Consider the following 19,009-nt stretch of genomic DNA (forward strand, 5'->3'; position numbering starts at 1 on the left):
GATAGACAGATTAAATTCATGAGCTGGAAGCCACATAGCCCCCACTCCATGTTACCATATCCACTACCTGTCAATCAGATGACCCTTTCCCCAGAAAGTACTTCCCCCTACCCAGGATCTGGGGGTAATACCATGCAAACACTTCCATTTTCCAAGCTCATAAGAAGTCAGGTAGGGGCTGGCACCATGGCACAGTAGGTTAATCCTCCGCCTGCAGTGCCAGCATCCCATATGGGCACTAGTTCTAGTCCCAGCTGCTCCTCTTCCGATCCAGCTCTCTGCTATGGCCTGGGAAAAGAGTAGAAGATGGCCAAGTCCTTGAGCCCCTGCACCTACATGGGAGACCCAGAAGAAGCTCCTGGCTTCAGATCGGCACAGCTCCAGCCATTGCAGCCATTTGGGGAGTGAACCAACAGAAGGAAGACCTTTCTCTCTGTCTCACTGTCTGTAACTCTACCTCTCAAATAAATAAATAAAATCTTAAAAAAAAGAAAAGAAGCCAGGTAAAGCAGAAGCTGGCTCTCTCTCCTCAGGGACCCTTAGCGAGCCGGGTATGGAATCCCTCTTCACCATTCCTGGCCCACTCTCCCCAGGTAAAGCCCACAGGTGCATATGTACTTTCCTCACTTTGTAAAGAAATACTGTGTGTTGCACATCTTATTTGTGCCTGTACTTAGAATTCTTCTCTAAGTAAAAGGTAAGAATCTGGAATAAAAATTTAGGCCCAATCTAGCCACAACAAATTGGGGTGCTAGGAAAACACCCCAACCATACATGTAATTGTGTCCTCTGATGTACTGGCATCTTAGCAATGGTGACAGCGCCTCCTAGTGGCCAGTTACCCTAGGTGTGGTGGTTAGTAAAGTTGAAGGGGCATTCTGTGGTAATACCCCAGGATCTAAATAGATCTAAATATCTAAATAACTTGTAAGGGTGAACACATGTGGACTGAAACAAGTAACTCCACTTTGGGTGCAAAAAGAGACTCTAAGGTGCCAGATTTCATCAAACATAAGGGGTTTAAGCCACATTCTTAAGTATAAATGGGCTGTGGGGAGCCATGTGTCCTTGTCTTTCCAGGTTCTACAGACACTTCTCAGCTGTGTACAGTTCTGCACTCCCTCCTATGGACTCACTTCTAAGGGTACAATTTCAAAACCTGGCCATGGGACCCCAAATTCCCATGGGCCAGATGGTAAAAATAAAACGTAGGGTGTTTAATAATAGCAACAGGGCTGAGGAGGAAAGAGTACTCCAACAGGGCAGCAGCCTCACAGGGCAGCAGCTCTTCAAGCACTGCCCAGTGACCTCACTGGAAGCCCACAAGAGAATGTTCCAGGTGTGGAAAACCAGGACAGTGGTGCACGAAGTGTCTCTCTCTGAAGGACGCCTGGTCCACGCCCCCAGTGCAAGAGACGTGGCCATGCACAGAGGGAAGGGAGCAGAGAACTCCGCGTGCTCGTGGCCTCGGCAGAGGTCTCACAGGAGGCTCCCCGGCTTTGCCGTCGCATTCAGGAGCCTGGGGAGGTTACCGACCTCACAGACTACAATGCTGATTACGCTGACAGGAGTCACTGCGCTAACCTCCGATACAGAACCTCTCTCTGCAGGAAAAACAAAAAAACTATTAGGAGAGTTGATGGCAAACCTCATTCCAGGAAATCCACTTTGCCTGGACCTTCTCGAACAGAAGATATTCTTGTCTCTCACCAGCTTTTGGTCATGTTTGAATGTCCAACTCCTGGGCTTGGAAGAGATTTGCTTATTTTCCTCAAGTTAAGTGTTCCTAAGCTTAGCTCAGAGAGCTCCAATCAAAGAATAGTGCAGTTCTACAATCTCTAGATGACACTCTCATTTGCTGCCCCTCCAAGCAGGGCTCAGATGAAAACACTATCCAAGGCTTAGACTTTTAGGAAAACGGGGATACAGACTTTTCCCAACCAAAACTCAGATTTCAATATAAGAGGTATACTACTTGAGTATATTCAGACCCCAGAAAAGCAATGCTCTTTCACAAAAGAGAAAGGAGGCTATATTATGTACAGGGCCACAAGGCGAACAGCTGAGTACATTCCTGGGAATGGCAGTGTTCTGTAGAACATGAGGTTCCAGGACTCTGACAGCCAGACTTTTATGTAACGCTTTAACCCAGATGCAATCTCCTGGACAGGAGCAGAACGGAGTCTTCCAAGGATGAAAGGGCTCTTAACAGAAGCCCCAGCACGGTAACTGGGACAAGTCCTTTGTTGTTCGTAGCAGGGAAACCGAGGTGGCGCTAGGAGTACTGACTTAGAAGCTGGACCTCCTAACACGATCCGTGGCATACTTTTCTAACCAGCTAGATTCGGTGGCTGTAGCAGGGCCTGGAGGTTTAAGGGTGTTTGCTACTATGGCACCCTTGGTTGAGGAAACCACCAAGCTGACTTTGGGTCAGCTACTGGACGTTCAAACTCCACCCCGGGAGCAAGGAGTCCTGGGGATGAGAGGCTATGATCAAGTATCAGGCTCTTCTGTGAGACTCAACTAGGGGAAAGCTCGAGTCAGCCGCGTGCTCCACTGCCGGCGGCAAGCACTGCAGGACTCACTGCTGGGTGGCGATTCTAGCAGGCACAGCCGATGAAGATGAGCCTCTGGGAACCCCGATGTCCAGGGCTTACTAAGTCAGGGAGGCCACGCCATGACGGACCTTACTCAGGTGACAGAAGCTCCAGCACTGCCATCCAACATGTCAGCTCAAAAGGCTGAACCTACTGCTTTGACTAGAGCCTTAGAATTAGGAAAAGACCAGAGTTCATTTTAACACAGACTCCAAAAATACTTCCCATGTGTTACATGCCCATGTGGCAATTTACAAAGAAAGAGGCCTATGGACTGCAAAGAACCTTCCCACTAAATGTGGACAAGAAGTATGAACTCTCCTTCAGGCAGTGCTGGAGCCTCGGGAAGCGGCTGTCACTCACTGCAGGGGCCATCAGGAAAAAACAGCCAAGTTAGCAAAGGAAATGCATTAGCAGATGACTTGGCAAAAAGAGCTGCTGTACAGGGGATTCTAGAAATGGCTTTAATACCTCAGCCTGCAATGGTAACTAAAATCCTAGCACGCTGAGCCCGACACAGAACAGGCTCCACGGGGTTACACTGAAGATGCCAACGGGTGGTGGACGTTAGACCATACGGTCACGCTCCCAGTGGTTTCTCAATGGAAAATTACTAAGGAAGACATGACTCTACCCATCTGGGAAAAGGAGCCCTGAAGCAAATCGTTTCTCAGGTATTTGGAGGGAAAGGACCACATCCTGTCACGGGGAAGTGACTCGTTCCGTTTGCAAAATAACCCTGCTGGTCACATCGGCCACCTCCTTCGCTCACTCCCGTCAAAGGAGAACGTATCCAGATGAGGCCTGGTAAATGGACGTCACTAGCATGCCTTCAGCAAATCGTTACAGACACCTACCAGTCTTCATTGATACTTTTCCAGGAGGGACAGAAACTTGACCAACCTGAACAAAAAAGGCACAAGAAGTGTTCAAATTACTGTTACAACAAGTAAGTCCTCACTTTGGCCTTCCAAGAGTGTCAGTCCAGAGTGACACTTGAGTCTGAAGTGACTCGGCAGATAGCCACTGCGCTAGGGATCTCATCAACTCCATGCCCGGGGGACTCTCAAGTCATCAGGTACAGTTGAAAAGGCCAATGGTAATCTTGAGAAAATTCTGGCTAAGCTTAGCCAAGAGACCTCAAAAACATGGCACAAACTGTTGACTACCGCCCTCCTCAGGAAGAGAAGGGCAGCCAAGGAGCACTAAAGTTTAGTTCATCTGAAATGCCTTATGGAAGCACTCCTACTGCAGCAACTTGGAAGGCAGTCCAGGACGGGCACATCTGTCAAGAATTAAACTTTTACCACTTGAGTCTGGACAGGCACATGTAGAGGATCCGTCTGAGTACTTTTGTGAACCAATAATGAAGACATCAAATATCTCTTCACAAATCAGTAAGCAAAGTCTTTGCCTTTGTCTTCCCAAAGCTGCTGCACTTTGCGGCAGTCATGTTTTACCCACCTCTTCTCCTGATTCTCTCAGGAAGCTGCAACTGGCAAGGAGACTCCTTAGTGAGTCCTTCTAGTTCTATCATCATGAGAGAAGACCCTGCTATACTGCAGGCAGCCATTTTTTAAAATCTCTCTATCATGTGGGGCAACCTAGCCCACACCTCAGGCCCACTTTTACAGCAAGCACTGAAGTAGGTACTTCTAAGGCAGCCCTGGACAACCGGCCAGCTTAGCACAGTGTGGTGGAAGGGAAGAGCGTTACCAGTGGTTCACAGAATGCTGCACCTACCACTGGAGAATATCTTCTAAATCTGTATGCCCAGGCTACTGTGCAGAGAGAATCTACCAGTGTCTGCTACTTGGGAACCAACAGGATGCACTTTTCCTTTCTTAAAGGGGATTCCACCAGCAATTTATCTTTTTCCAATTATGCACATTCTGTTAGAAAAACGTGTGTGTTTCAGAACTCGACAACTTCTCAGAATCACGACGACCACGCGGGGTCACAGTCTCTGGAATTAACTGAAGACAGCCCTCCAGCTCGTGAGAGGATCCGCCAGATGAGACAGGTGGGGTTTCCAAAGCCAGGGCGGGCAAGGTTCAGGACCCTGGTCAGCAGGAAGTAAGCACACAAGACAGAGCTTCACTCCTCAGCACCCCCTGAAGATTAAAGGCTGAACTGCGGGCGGGGGAGAGGATGGAATAGGCAGGCAGCTAGTAAGGTCTGTGGGCTGGAAGTCACTAGCTGTTACCCCTTCCCCCACTGAGTGTATCCTACTTGTCAATCAAAGCGTCTGCCTCCCCATGATGCAGCTGTTGCATCGGGGATCTGGGCGCACGTAAGGAAAAGGGAATATGTGTAAGAACAAGCTACAGTACATACCTGACCGTCTGGCCGGGCAGAGGCCCAGGCCAGCACACCACCCTGCGTGCACTCTTCTGACAAGTATAGACCCTAGGCTACAGGCGTGGAAGGCTGAGCGAGTGGGTGACACGTGCTAACCCCACCCTCACCTTCCTCCCTTCCCTGTGGTCTTCAGTGCACGTCTGGACGTCTGGACGCCACAGGAAGCGAAACAGTTTAGAGAGACGACTCACACTCAGGAGCCATGAGACCTGCAGTACCCTCTGTATTGATGCTCTCCAGCCAGGAGGCAAACCGTCTACTTTCTCTCTTTGATCCTGGAGCTTACAGAAAAGTGCACCCCCACCTGGCCTGCTTACTAGCAGAGGGTGGAGAAGGTAGCGTGAGTGAGCTGTGAGAAGTGCCGGCCCCTCCACTCTGAGTCCCTTCTCAGAACTCTGCCTCCTACCAGGCCTCTCGCCTCTGTCACCCAGCACGTGCTCCCATGGGCATTACATTCTTCTCCGGGTCACAGAGCCCCGGTCTATTCAGGGAGCCACCAGGGTTCTGTTACTGCTGGGACGGAGACGTTCACCCAGCGGAGGAGCTCTGTCCTCAGGTGACCACTGCCCCACTGTTACCTTCGCCGGGGTTCTAGGCAAGCATGGCCGGCAACTCCAGATGGTACTGACTGCATATGGATGAATCCACATGATGACTTGTTTATTTTGGACAGGCAGAGTGGACAGTGGGAGAGAGACAGAGAGAAAGGTCTTCCTTTGCCGTTGGTTCACCCTCCAATGCCCACCGTGGCTGGCGCGCTGATCTGATGGCAGGAGCCAGGTGCTTCTCCTGGTCTCCCAGGGGGTGCAGGGCCCAAGCACTTGGGCCATCCTCCACTGCACTCCCGGGCCACAGCAGAGAGCTGGCCTGGAAGAGGGGCAACCGGGACAGAATCCGGTGCCCCGACCGGGACTAGAACCCGGTGTGCCGGCGCTGCAAGGCGGAGGATTAGCCTGTTGAGCCACGGCGCTGGCCTCACATGATGACTTCTTGAAATACCTCCTGACCTGACTCCTCATCCCTGAGACTGGTTTGAGCGACAGCCTCACTACTGGACACTTCCAGCAGTGGCTTTTGCTTCTGGAGTATAAGGTTATTGTCTCTTTGCAGGGCCTCCAGTTTTTCTCTACCATGCCCCTTCATGGGCTCTTACAGGAGCCTCCTTGTACTAACTGCCCTCTTCTACCACCCCTCAGATTCTCCTTAGGAATCTCTGGAGGGGTGCCCACCTGCTCTGGTGGATGCCCTCTCCCATTAAAACCGAACAATGGTGAGCAAGCTCTAGTGGACTTCCTGTCCTGGCACATGGTCCCTAGCGCACAGTGACCCTGAGACCCATCTCACTGCTGCTGACCTCTGGCACATGGTCCCTAGCCCACAGTGACCCTGAGACCCATCTCACTGCTGCTGGCCTCTGGCACATGGTCCCTAGCCCACAGTGACCCTGAGACCCATCTCACTGCTGCTGGCCTCTGCTTCAGAGGCAGTCCAGCAGCTGACTGCGGACTAGGTACCAATGGCCTAAGGGGTTTTTTCTTTGAGTAAAAGGAAACCCAGTCTCAAGTTCAATCAGAATCTAAAATGATGTCTTTGGTAAATATAATTTGATATAAATTTAACTTTGACCTTAATTCAGATAGAGGTATGGTATAATATCAACATCTTCAGTCATCTAGGTGTAATCGCTAAACGTAAATAGGGAAAAGCAAATGAGATAAATCTGTCTAAACGTAAACTTTGGTACTCTTAGCTCCTTATATGCTATGGGGAAGCTATTTGCGTTTGTTTAACAAATATGTTTTCATAAACTATCCATATGAAAACAGTTCACCACCACCTGAGGTGAACACCTAACTAAGGCTGAAATTGGATGTGTTTCCTTATTTAAAATATTGTCTTGATCTGGAGATTTTAACAAAATGTAAATCAAGGAAGGTTAGGATGGAAAGAGTGTTCTTGGTAAGGAAGCTTCAGAGAAGAAAGGACGCGGCTTGTCAGAATTACTCGTTAGTTTACTCCAGACTGCAATGGAAACAATAGGACATTTCAAGTAAGCTGAAGAGGGTAAGAGGGCGTGGAAGTCACAGAATTAGAAACCGGTCCTCTGTTAAAGCAATGAGGGTTCTGCAATTTATATATGTTAGCAAATATTCTGAAACTGATAAAAATCTGTGTTTTTTTTTTTTTTAAACTACAGCATTTCCTTTTAATAGTTTTAATTGGTGACTCTGTCAGTCTTTTAACTAGCCCCAGTAAGCTATTTTCTCTTCCCTAGTTTCTGTTAAAATTATTCCAAGTTATGGGTTAATTCCAAGTGCTAACTAACTTAAGTTTTATTTACAATTCTTGAGATGACCAAAGACAGATTCTGTTGAAGTTATCTACTGTATTCTCTTAATGTCTCTGTTAAATCCTAATTGTTTAAAAATAAAACAGTTGAGTTTTTTTTATTAAGAGCTATGGGTTATTCAAATATGTGCTTATTTTCAAGAATTTGAGTAATCACTTTGTATCAATGAACAAATTTGGTCTATATTACTTCATGATGTAAGGGATCCTATTTAAATGATAATGTAAAATACTACTGATACAAATGTCCAAAATTCTAATGATCTTGTGTTGTTATCAAGACATAATGATTAGCTTAATGAAAAAGGCCCAGAGGCCTAAAAAGGTTAAATGTTTGATAAAATCCTACAGGTGCTTTCAAAAATACTGCGTGGAATAAGCAAGTGCCTATTCTTTTTGATTAATGAGTTCATGATTTTAAAAATGGCTATTTAAAGCCTTTGTCATCCACAGTTTTGTATAAGTATGGTTAATTCAGATTACTAAGGGCAGAGAGTAATCCTAATTGGTTGACAGTAATAAGAAACCTGCTAAAAATTTTAGGAAACTGTTACTGATGTTGCTCTATTGTTCTATCGTGTGTTATGATACATTGTGTACATATTGTATGTCTACCTGGGAAATGAGTTGTTTTAATTGGCTTTTGGATAAAATACTGCTCATAAGTTCAAACTAAGTTAATCAAAGGTATCTTTTTGGTTCATGTGACCTAAATTTCTGTACCAGATGTTATAAATTTGTTGACTTTTCACTTGGGTTTGCTGGTCAAACAAGTTACACTTGTGTTAGATATTTAAGCAATGTTTCCAAATACGTACACTATTGTCTTAAAATTTATAGAAGGCATTGGACCTTCAGATAAATGTTTTTGTAAGTTGTTACTTAACAGTTAAAATTGTTTTCTAGTTTTCATTTGATATTGTTATTGTCAGTAAGCAATCTGGGAAGCCTAACTTGTTCCCTCATTTTCCTATTCTGTTTTTTAAATTTATTTATTTGACAGGTAGAGTTACAGACAGTGAGAGAGAGAGACAGAGAGAAAGGTCTTCCTTCCATTGGTTCACTCCCCAAATGGCTGCCACTGCCGGTGATGCGCCGATCCCAAGCCAGGAGCCAGGTGCTTCTTCCTGGTCTCCCATGCAGGTGCAGGCGCCCAAGCACCTGGGCCATCCTCCACTGCTATCCCAGGCCACAGCAGAGTTGGACTGGAAGAGGAGCAACCCGGACTAGGACCCCGCGCCCACAGGGGGTGCTGGCACCGCAGGCGAACCAAATGAGCCATGGCGGCCCCTCTCTATTCTCTTAAAGACAGGAAGCTAATTCTATTCTGAAGAACTCTCTAGAATGTACAATTTTATCTTCAGACCTTATAAAAGGGATGGATGACATTTTTCTGTAATAATAGCATTGCCAAAGTGAGCACGTAAATTGTTGATTCCACAGCTGGATTTACTTTGCCATGGGCACAGTAAACAGGCAAAACCTGTTTTTTTTTTTTTTTTAACCAAACAATGGGAGAGAGTTTTACCAATGACTTAAAATTTAATAAATAAGGTGGTCATCATTTTTGACAGCTTTCCTCATGGGCATTGTCTACCTCAAAGAAAACCATCAGAACGTGCCTGTGACTACAGATTTCTAGTGTAGCCCAAAGATTAGAGTCGGAGCAGCCCTTGACTTACAGTCTCTTAAAGGTTTCCTCTGATTTGCATTAACAAAAACCAGGAGAAAGAGGAAGCTGAGCTGTAGAAGCAATGTAAAGATAGGTGACGGGCCAATTAATGGCTGCTTTACACAGTAGTCTGCCCTCAAGGAGACCCACAGGCCAGTCCACTGCATTGGTTTTCGATGTGGAAGGCCAGGGCTTCAGCGGAAGTCAGCTTATGAAGAGCTCGGGCAGCTATGCCAGCCAAGAGTTGGGTCACTGGAAACGGACCTGCCCTGGAGTCGAAGGGCTCCAAGTCAGGGCCACAGGCCTTGTCCACTCTAAGCTGAAAAGCCAAGCCCTTCACTTGGCACAGCTTCCAAAGTAACAACTGCTGTCGAGGGTATGGCCAAGCAGGGTCAACAACATTGCAGGCAGAACTGTATATTAACTAATAAATGTTTTCCTTTTAGAAATGTACCTACCTTCTCGTCAAGCCAACTCTCCTCCCAGGCCAGGTAGGTAATGGAAGTCAACAGGGCGCCTCCCTCATACTGTGCCACATGTGAAGAGATATAGCTAGGTCTGGGCCCCCTAACAGACAAGGCCTTAAGCCCACCTGATTCTTTTCAAGCCCTTTCTGTCAGTTTGTATTTGCCTCTCAATGAAAAAACTTGCTCAAGGTGTAGACACTTTTCTTAGGGCCTCTCATGATGACTCTGTCCTTGGTTTTAGATCTTGTTGATATCAGAATTGACCTCCTAAAATATGGATCAAAATGTGGCCCCTTAAAGGTCCCCACAGGGGGGATGGAGCTGGGGTTCACTTGGCTAATCCTCCGCCCGCAGCACCAGCATCCCATATGGGCACCAGGTTCTAGTCCCGGCTGCTCCTCTTCCAGTCCAGCTCTCTGCTGTGGCCCAGGAGGGCAGTGGAGGATGGCCCAAGTGCTTGGGCCCTGGACCCGCATGGGAGACCAGGAAGAAGCACCTGGCTTCGGATCGGCGCAGCGGCGGCCGTGGCTGCCATTTGGGGAGTGAACCAATGGAAGGAAGACCTCTCTCTCTCTTTCTCTCTCACTGTCTATAACGCTACCTGTCCCCCCAAAAAAAAAAAAAAAGTTCCCCAGAGGTCGAGTCTGGGGTGCCACCTATGTTATCGAAATTTGGGATGCCACACGATATCACCATATGCTTATTAATAAATCCCAAATATTAATAAGCCCAAGTGGGTTCTTGCCTAACATTGAGAAGAATTCTAAACACTGGCATAAATGAAGGAGGCAGCATGGTGTATTTTAAGCTTTTATTTAGTGCGAAAGATGTATAGGAGACTGAGGGCTTTATCTAAGAGAGAGGGGTAAATCTGGGTTCATACCAAGTACCAGGAACCAGCCACGTGGAAGAGCATCTAGGCCTGGAAGCATAGGCCATGTGCCTTGGAGGAAAGGGCCAGACCCACCCTGTCCCAGGCGTTTAATCCACGTTCAAAGGGGCGTGGTTAATTAACCTGATTGGCCAGTGGGCACTCAGGTGTGGCCAGGTAGGGGCATGATGTCACACAGGGGCGTGGTGAGGGCATGGTCTTCCAGCTCACAAACCTAATCAATTTTAACCTGTATGCCTACCTGCTTCACTGTGAGTTTAAACTGCTTGTTAGATTCATTTTCCCTGGACTTAAAAGAAAACATTCTAGGTGGCCCTGCGCATGAAACCTCAGACGGAAGCAGTTCCTGCAAGCTGGCGCTGCAGCTCCTGGAGAAGCCCCCCTGCTGGAGCCCTGTCTTGACTCCCCTTCCCAAAGACGCAGCTTCTCAGCAGGAAGCAGCCAGAGCCATCACCGTCCAGTTCCCACTGACAGGTGTTAGGGTCTCCATTCCGGAGGAGTCAGACGGGTCAGGGGTCCCAGTGGAATTTGGGCTGTAAAATACTTACTCCTTCCCCTTCCCCAAAACTTTATCTTTAGCAAGAACTGACAGGCTGCCTTCCTTCCTTCGGAATCTCCAAATTTACCGTTAGAATAGCAAGGGAGCTCCTCCAGAGCTCACAGCTTATCGTGAAAACAACTTATCTACCCACCCTTAGCAGGCCAGACAGGAGGGAAAAGAGTAAATGAGGTCTTTTGATGGTTTTTGTCCCTGCCTGGTAACAGAATGCCAATCTAATCCTTAAATTTTTTTCCCTTGGAAATTATACTTAAAGCTGACTGCCACCAGTCCCTTTTGGGTTTTCCTCTCTTGGATGCCCCCCTCCATGCCACTCTGGCTGGAGGTTCTTGATTCTAATAAATACTTTTAGTCTCTTTGCCCCCACCCCACGGACCTCATGTACAAGTACTGCACCAGTTCCTCTGGCACTCAGCCAGAGCTCTCCCACTCTCGCACCCTCCTACCCTGGACGGTCCTTCCCAACCCCAGGGGCCGTCTGCAGTCCTCTCTTCACCCTGCGGCCCACTCGTGCTGTGCATCTCTGTGGAGGGAGGCCCACACTCAAGTGGGAATGTTTCTTCCCCACTGCCAAAAAACGACTCCTAGCAGCACCCAACAGCAGTCTCTGCTGGGTATTTCTACCCCTGTGGGAGACAGGACCTGGATCAGACATTAACACAGGCACAGCCACCTCACCATCCAGACACACCAGAGACATGCAGACTCACGCCACAAGTGAGACTGGCCCCAGGGCAGGTGTCACTGATGAACAGCCTTCGCTATGCCAACCAATCACGCAAAACCAAGAGGTAAATGGAAATGGCATTCAGAAGCATACGAGATTAAAACATCGGGTGGGGCCAAGTCCCCCTATAAATATTTCCACCACTAACGTGCTAAGAGGTCTTCGGGTGTAATATCCGGTGTGCACGATGAAGAGTGTCAGAAGGCACGCCTCGAGGAGCCAGTCTGCGACCGGGTAATACTCTGCATAGGCAAACACCACGCTGATTCTGAAATCCTATCAGCTGGTGACGAAGATCCCACACAGTCTTCTCCGAGGTCCAAGGAGAAGCACGGTGAACACAGTTTCTGGAGCTGCTGCTGAAGCAGGCAGGCATACAGGCTACAACTGGTTAGATCTGTGAGCTGGAAGGCCATGCCTTCGCCACGCCCCTGTGTGACTTCATGCCCTGATACCTTCGCCATGCCTCTGTGTGACCTTACACTCTACCTGATACCCCACCACGCCCCCATGTGACATCAGGCTCTGACCATACCTGAGCGCCCACCTGGCCACAAGCCACTCCCCTGTGGAAAATATATAAAAAGGCAGGGAGTGTCGCAAAAGCTCTCTCGGCCTCTGCGGTGCTGCTGGTGATAAGCGGTGGATAGCAGCTCGAGCTGCTTGCTGCACGTGGCTCTGGCCTGCTCTCTGAGCGGTATGGACACTAATCCAGTTTCCAGACCTTCCCCTCTCTCCTACCTGAACTAAAGCCTTCACTTCCCTAGATACTTCTTACACTAAATAAAAGCTTAAAACATACCATGCTGCCTTGTTTATCTGTGCCGGCATTTAGAATTCTTCTCTAAATATTAGGCAAGAACCCTCTTGGGCTTACGAATATCGGGGATTTAGTAATAAGCCCGTGGTGAAATCGTATGGCACCCCAAATTCCGGTAGCACATGTGGCACCCTGGATAGCATTTCTAGGGAACGTTAAGGCCACATTTTAGTGTAGATTTTAGGGGGTCTTCTCGGATTTCACTGCCATCAGGACAGGCCTCCCAGACTGTGCCTCCTGACAGAGCCAGTGTCCTCCACTACGTGGATTCCGTAAGAAGTGGGCAGGCAAGACGCACAGGGCTGTCACAGATTTCCCACCCTTTGTGGCTCCCAAATCAGCTGCTGCCTGTCAACTTTCCAATCCAGAAAATGTTACAGAAATACCCCGCCCCCTCCGGTACTCAGTACTTCCTGACAGCAGTGGATTTGTAAACACTCAGCCGGGAAATAACGCCATCGGACTGCTGTGCGGATCTAGCACATGACAGCTCAGCGCGCTGAGTTTTTAGAAACGCCTGCCAACGTCACTGTCAGCTGTGACAGTGGCTCAAAGCTGCTCATCCTCTCTCTAGACGGCGCTCACGGGGAAAGCTGGAGAGCAGAGGGGTAAGGGTACACTTTGGAAGCATTCGGTTCCTCGACCAAAGGACTGGAAGTTGCGGCCACCTCCAAGACAACAAGGGCCAATGCTGCGGCTCCTGTGGCCCTGCTTCCACTCCGGTCTGAACAACAAAGCCGGGCAGCTTCTGGCAGTTGTGGACGCAGCACTCCACCAGGATAACCAAACACACTAATGACACGACAGGAAACAAAGAACTTGAATGAAGTCACGTTTCAGCACATTACACCATCACCCCCATTTCACAGCTGAAGAGCTTCAGGCAGTTTTTGTAATGAGCTCAGTCACGTGGCCACAATGTCTGCTTACAACAAAACCCCACGGGGAATCTGAGCGCACCAGGCCTTTAGCGAGGACACTTTCAGCCAGGAAGACCTTCAGTCTAGGGCAGGCACACCACACAGAATTTTAACATTTCCAACAGGACTTACCGTGTTTCTAGAGAATAAGAAACACAGCTTGGAAACCAATGAACTGCAGGGGACTCCGGGCATGGGGCACAGGGCTTGTGTGGGGGAGGAGCTCTGGGGAAACAGTGACATTACAGCTGGGTGTTCTGCCAATCCCAGCACGCACTGACTCAGAACGCAGGCAGGAAGTGCTGCCCGAAGGCCAGGCTCTCCTCTGACAGCAGCCTCCCAATGGCGTCAGGTCCCTCAGTGAGCCGACAAGCACATTTCCCAGCAGCAGGAAGAAGAGCTCCACGTGACAGAACCTCTGAGACTGTTTTCTGGAGTCAGCCACATTATTTATAGTATTAGTGTAGCAACCACAAGCAGTTGAAGCCATCTTGCTTTTAGGAGGGAAGTTAAAGAAATGTTTCACTCCCAGGAAAGAGGCACATGGGGTGTACCCTGCTGGTGATGGCAGACTCTGAGGCCAGGGCAGGACACCCTCGGCCACATGTCTGCTGGCTGCAGACAGAGGGCGCGTGACATTGGTGCAGTATGGGTGCTTTCCTATTTTTGGCTCATCAAATCCACTAGAAACAATTTATAATTTCCATTCTATACCAGTAAAACTGCTAGCCCAAGGCCAAATCCTAACAAAACACAAACAAATGAGAACAGAAATGCTTTTCTGCCACCGGGCTATGAGGGCCTCTGTGCATCTTTGGGCAGAAGTCACCATAGGCACAGACTTGTGTTTACAATGTGAAGCGACAGCCACAGCTGTCAGACTACAGGGGGGGAGAGACCACCGCACAGGCACAGGTAACGCCCTCCCAGGCAGCGCGGGCAGAAAGGACTTCACACTGCAGTCACTCAAGAAGCAAAAACAACGTGTTTCTCAAAGAGCATCTGTGGCCAGCAGCAGTGTCCAAGTCAGGCACGGTTCTGAGAATCTTTGGTTCACAGTGCCCAGAGTTCAGGACGCCGTATCTCCACATGACCGGCCCTGCCAGCTGGCTTCAGTCTGCACACGCACCCTCAGCTGCTACCAATGATCGCTCGGCACTTGCCGAACTAACGGGCCCTTCCCAGCTTGGCATTTCCACGAGGGATATGCCAGATCACGGAGACATGACCACCTAACTCAGTGCATCCTCTTGGACTGGGTCTTGGGTGCAAAATGGGTGAGAGATTTGCAAACCTGAAAATGGCCTGTACGATAACAGTAAACTTTTATCAATATTAATTTTCCTGATTTGGAGACTTACACTGTAATAAAAAAAGTATTCCTGTTTTTAGGAAATATACACTAAATTGTGCAGAGACAAGCAGCAGCACGGTATCGAGGATTTGTTCTTTGGGCACCTCAGAAACAAACTTCAAGGAGAGTGATGACATACAGGGGAAAAAGGCATGCAAACAGATGTTCTGGGGACACCAGGTGAAGAATACGTAAGAACTCATTGTACTGCCATCTACAACTAGTTTTCTTCCCCAGGAGGACTATTTGCAACTATTTTTCAAGTCTAAAATTATTTTAAAATAAAAACCGTAACAAGTATGCACCAGGCACCACCTAAGAAGGGAAGGCCTCAGCTGCTGGGGAGGCCTGCAGGCCGGAAAAGGCAGGCTCCCAGCACAGGGCCTGCTCACCTCCCCTGCTGCAGCCCCGAGCTCCTTCCGTAGAGGGAGACGCAGACAACCTGGTGAGGTTAACGTGATGGGGTACAAAGGGGGACACACAGCAGGAAAAGTGGTGACAACGTCAGATACTGGACTTCTTCCAAAGCAGGATACTCACTGTCCAGTCCCGAATGGCTGATTGTCATCAGGGAGACGGACTTTGTCAGTGGAGAAGCAATGGCTGCCGTGCAGTAGTTAAACCCCTGCTGCTTGGATCTGTGGCGCATCTGTGAAGAACAAAGTGAAGAAGGCCCTGAGCGTGCGGTCGCTTCCGGGAGAGCACACGCCTGCACCCTCACGGGCAGCCCAGGCGGGGCTGCACTCGCTGCTTCAGCCTCCGCTCCTCAGAGGCTCCTTGGGTTGGAGGCCTTGGCCTCCTCCACACATATGAGGGTGAGAGCCTTTGCCGTGTACAGAGATCACAGATGCCCACAGGACCTGAACGTGTTTCCGATGCAGTGGGCATTTAGTAAGTATCTGCTGAATGCATAATCACATACAAATGACTGCACTGCATATATCCATGCAGGAACAATACTCGTCCCTGAGAATTTAAAGATCCCTCATCCATACAGACGTGCAAGGGCGTCAGGAACGTCATTCTGGGTAGACAGCTGGCACCCGAGACGCCGGTAAAAGCGCTGTGAGACCACAGCGAAACAGCAGCGCATCAGCAAAGAAGCCGAGTCTCTTCCACTTCCTTTTCCAAGAGTAAACAGGAGATTCCACAAGGACGTGAGGGGACTGAAGCTCTCACTCCCTCAGCGAACTCACAGCAACTGCAAGGCCACGGGGTCTGAGCCCCTGTGGAGGTTCTGCTGCGGCACCTCAGGGGCCCAGGGCGCCGCCAGCACATTTCTGGAGATGGAGGGCACCACCCTTCTGCTCTGAGAGTCATTCTAATCATAAACCAATTTTAATTATCATTCTAGGATGAAATCTACCTCCTTATGACTCACACATGTTGAAAGGGAGGCAAAGAAAACCCATTTCTTGCAAGAACTTGATTCAACTGAGCCAAGGGCTCTGATTATTTAGAGCCTGGTCTGTGTGTAACCATGGAGCCTGAGCAAACAGTTGCTCTGTTTCAGATACAGCTGTGCGGTCTGAAAAATGACCTCAGAGGCAGGCAGAGGCTCTCCACAGGAAGTAGCTGCAGGCAGCTCGTCCAGACCAGAGAAACAAACTGTGCCAAGGAGCTGCTCTAACGCTGAGCAGAGGGTGGGAAGCCTGCAGGGAGATCAGACGGCTAAGCAGAGCAGGCACTACACTGCGGGCTTCATTCAGAGAGGCTAAACATTTCAGAAGGCTATCAGTGGTGATTTGTGTCACTCACTGTCAAATTCTGGAAGTATCAGTCTAAAAAGGCATCACACAAACAGCGCTGAGTGTTCTCTATCCTCATCCAATGTGTCCGCTTCCAAAACATGGGAAGCAGCGGGGCAAACGGCCGGGAATTCTGAGTCGGACACTGCTCAGCTCACAGCCACGCCTGTGGCCCAGATGGGCGTGATGTTCTCACACGGGAGGGCTTAAGCTGAATCTGAAAGGGTTTATTCCCTCTAAGACCACAACTCCATACACAAACACAATCCTGCAGGTTTATCTGGTCTTGCAAATGATTCCCGAAAGATTCCCCACACAAGAAATGTGATTTGTTTTAAATTTTCTGGTTTATTTACCCTCAAAAAAAGCTGTATTGATCAGTCACCAGGCTCATTCCTATTTTTCCTTCTGTCATTTGCTAACTACATCTAAATCAGCTGCTTCGATAACCACCTTCTGCCGCTGCTAACCTTTTCAAAAATATCAGGCCAACCAGAAAAGGGAGGGGTACGGAACGTGACACACAGAGCTAAGGTGGCCCTAAGCGGTCACTTTTCTCGGGCAATTGCCAGGGACTGGTATACACTCAGGAGTTGGAATTCCACAGAGAGCCACCATCTTCACGTCAAAGACACGAGCTCCACTTTCTATTTCACTAGAAAGGTTTCTGTGGGAAAATTCAGATGTAACTCCAAATCCTCTCAGGAATTGATCCAGAGTCTCCCTGCCCAAAAGCAGAAAGCAGGACAAGGCATAAAGTGGGATGTGATAAAGGCAGCCAATACAAATTCTCAACTCACAAAGAGCCCAAGCAGCGGAGAACCAAGAACATGCCACTGGCTTGGCTGGCAAGGCCACAACCTCCAGAAGAGGAGTTTCCCGGAGTGGCAGGAGGTGAGAGGACAGCAGGGAGCGCGATGTTCTCAAGAATCTGAGGTGCTCGCTTCGGCAGCACACACACTAAAACCGGAACGCTACAGACAAGGTCAGCAAGGGCCCTGCACAAGGATGACACGCAAATTTGTGAAGTGTTCCACATTTCTAAATCTTAAAAAAAAAAAACCACAGAACTTTGGAAGGGACAGGAAACAGTCTCTTCAGCCATTTCCCAGACGACGTGTGGCAAGACATTGGATTCTAAGGAAGCAGAGACCTTGGGATGCGTTGAGAACTGGGAAACTTAACAGGCTGGGAACACATTTCAAGGCTCATTGTATCACTGACAAGTGATAAAACAAGGCCTCAGAAAAGAAAAAACTCAATGTTCTATTTTCTTAATTCTTAAAAGTTAGCTTCAATGGAACCTTTAAATTATGTGGATTAAGGTAATCTGTAAGGACTATGAAGCAGCAGGTTGTTGTTTATAATGGGCAACACGAGTCTTGCTTTCCATGTTCCTTGGAAGGTCACACTTTGGAAATGAATTGTTTCCTGATCAGCAGTCTTACCTGGTGGTCAAACACCCCGTGTTCTCTCGGGTCAGACTCCAGGTCCTCTTCCGAGAGTGACAGCAGAGAGCCCCCCCGCTCCTCGCGGCTGGAAGGGTGTCTGCGCTCTTTGCTGTCTGCAGGACTTCCTTCCAGAGATAAGGACGGCTTGTTTCCCAGAGCAGCTCCTCCTGCCAAGCCTTCCAGACTGAAACTGAGCACAGAGCACGGGAATCAGTTCATTCGGCTTGGGAGTCTAGACTGGAAGGGCACAAAACCTCGCTGGCTGTGTGTCCCCACTGGAGTACTGTCCCCAGGGCACGGCACACAGAGCCACTGGAGTACTGTCCCCAGGGCACGGCACACAGAGCCACTGGAGTACTGTCCCCGGGTCACGGCACAGAGCCACTAGAGTACTGTCCCCAGGGCACGGCACACAGAGCCACTGGAGTACTGTCCCCAGGGCACGGCACACAGAGCGTCATCCTCCCAGAGCTCTGGGAGCTGAGGAAGCACGCTGCACTGAACGCCTTCTCACCTTGGGCACCGCATTTCAATGATGACCAGTGCAGGCCACTTCCTGAGCTGTTTTTCTCTCTCTCACGTGACCATACCACACTGTCTGATCTTTCGTGTGTGTGCTTCTCCTTGATCTGATATAATTAAACTGCACCAGGACCTAACACTTCGATGCCAAATAATCAGATGCCACAGAGAAAACAAGAGCATAAGTAACTGAGAAAGCACCCTGGGTGACGTGCCTTTGTCTGTTAAGTGGATGCCACAACTCTACACTCAGCTACGTCCTAGGTGACCCCTGGTAACTGCACAGGTACGTGTCCAGCAAAACCCAAATGGAACCCATGTGCATTTTCTTCTGGGCACACCTGGCCAGACACTGCTGCGTACAGAGTAAGTGGAAAAAAGCTACCAAGTCCAAGTGTTCACATTTTTGTCTTGATACTGATAAAGGGAAGAAAAGCAAACAGGGTTCAGAATTTAAATGAAACCCTTTAGCTGAAGATGTTTGTGGTCTGCAAAACGCAAAAGCGTTTTCAGTAAGCATGAGGCCAGCGAGGTTATCAGTGAGGTATGCTCCTTGGGTTGCTTATTAAA

General features: G+C 48.8%; 1 protein-coding gene and 1 non-coding gene across 10 annotated transcripts in view; one reads left to right on the forward strand and one right to left on the reverse strand.

Moving 5' to 3' along the window:
- Window positions 1-19,009, reverse strand: part of AKAP13 (A-kinase anchoring protein 13) — a 326,203-nt gene that overhangs the window by 63,657 nt on the left and 243,537 nt on the right. For all 9 annotated transcript variants that reach the window (XM_062204924.1, XM_062204923.1, XM_062204920.1 and 6 more), the window contains 2 exons: window positions 17,915-18,107; window positions 15,259-15,367 (listed from right to left, as the gene is read on the reverse strand). In XM_062204924.1, the coding sequence (XP_062060908.1) occupies window positions 15,259-15,367; window positions 17,915-18,107 (302 nt within the window). The remainder of the gene's footprint in view (window positions 1-15,258; window positions 15,368-17,914; window positions 18,108-19,009) is intronic.
- On the forward strand, window positions 17,403-17,509 carry LOC133770651 (U6 spliceosomal RNA). The gene has a single exon (XR_009867361.1). It is a non-coding gene; the product is annotated as a U6 spliceosomal RNA (small nuclear RNA).

The sequence above is a fragment of the Lepus europaeus genome, chromosome 11, assembly GCF_033115175.1.
Source record: "Lepus europaeus isolate LE1 chromosome 11, mLepTim1.pri, whole genome shotgun sequence".
Lineage (NCBI taxonomy): Eukaryota > Metazoa > Chordata > Mammalia > Lagomorpha > Leporidae > Lepus > Lepus europaeus.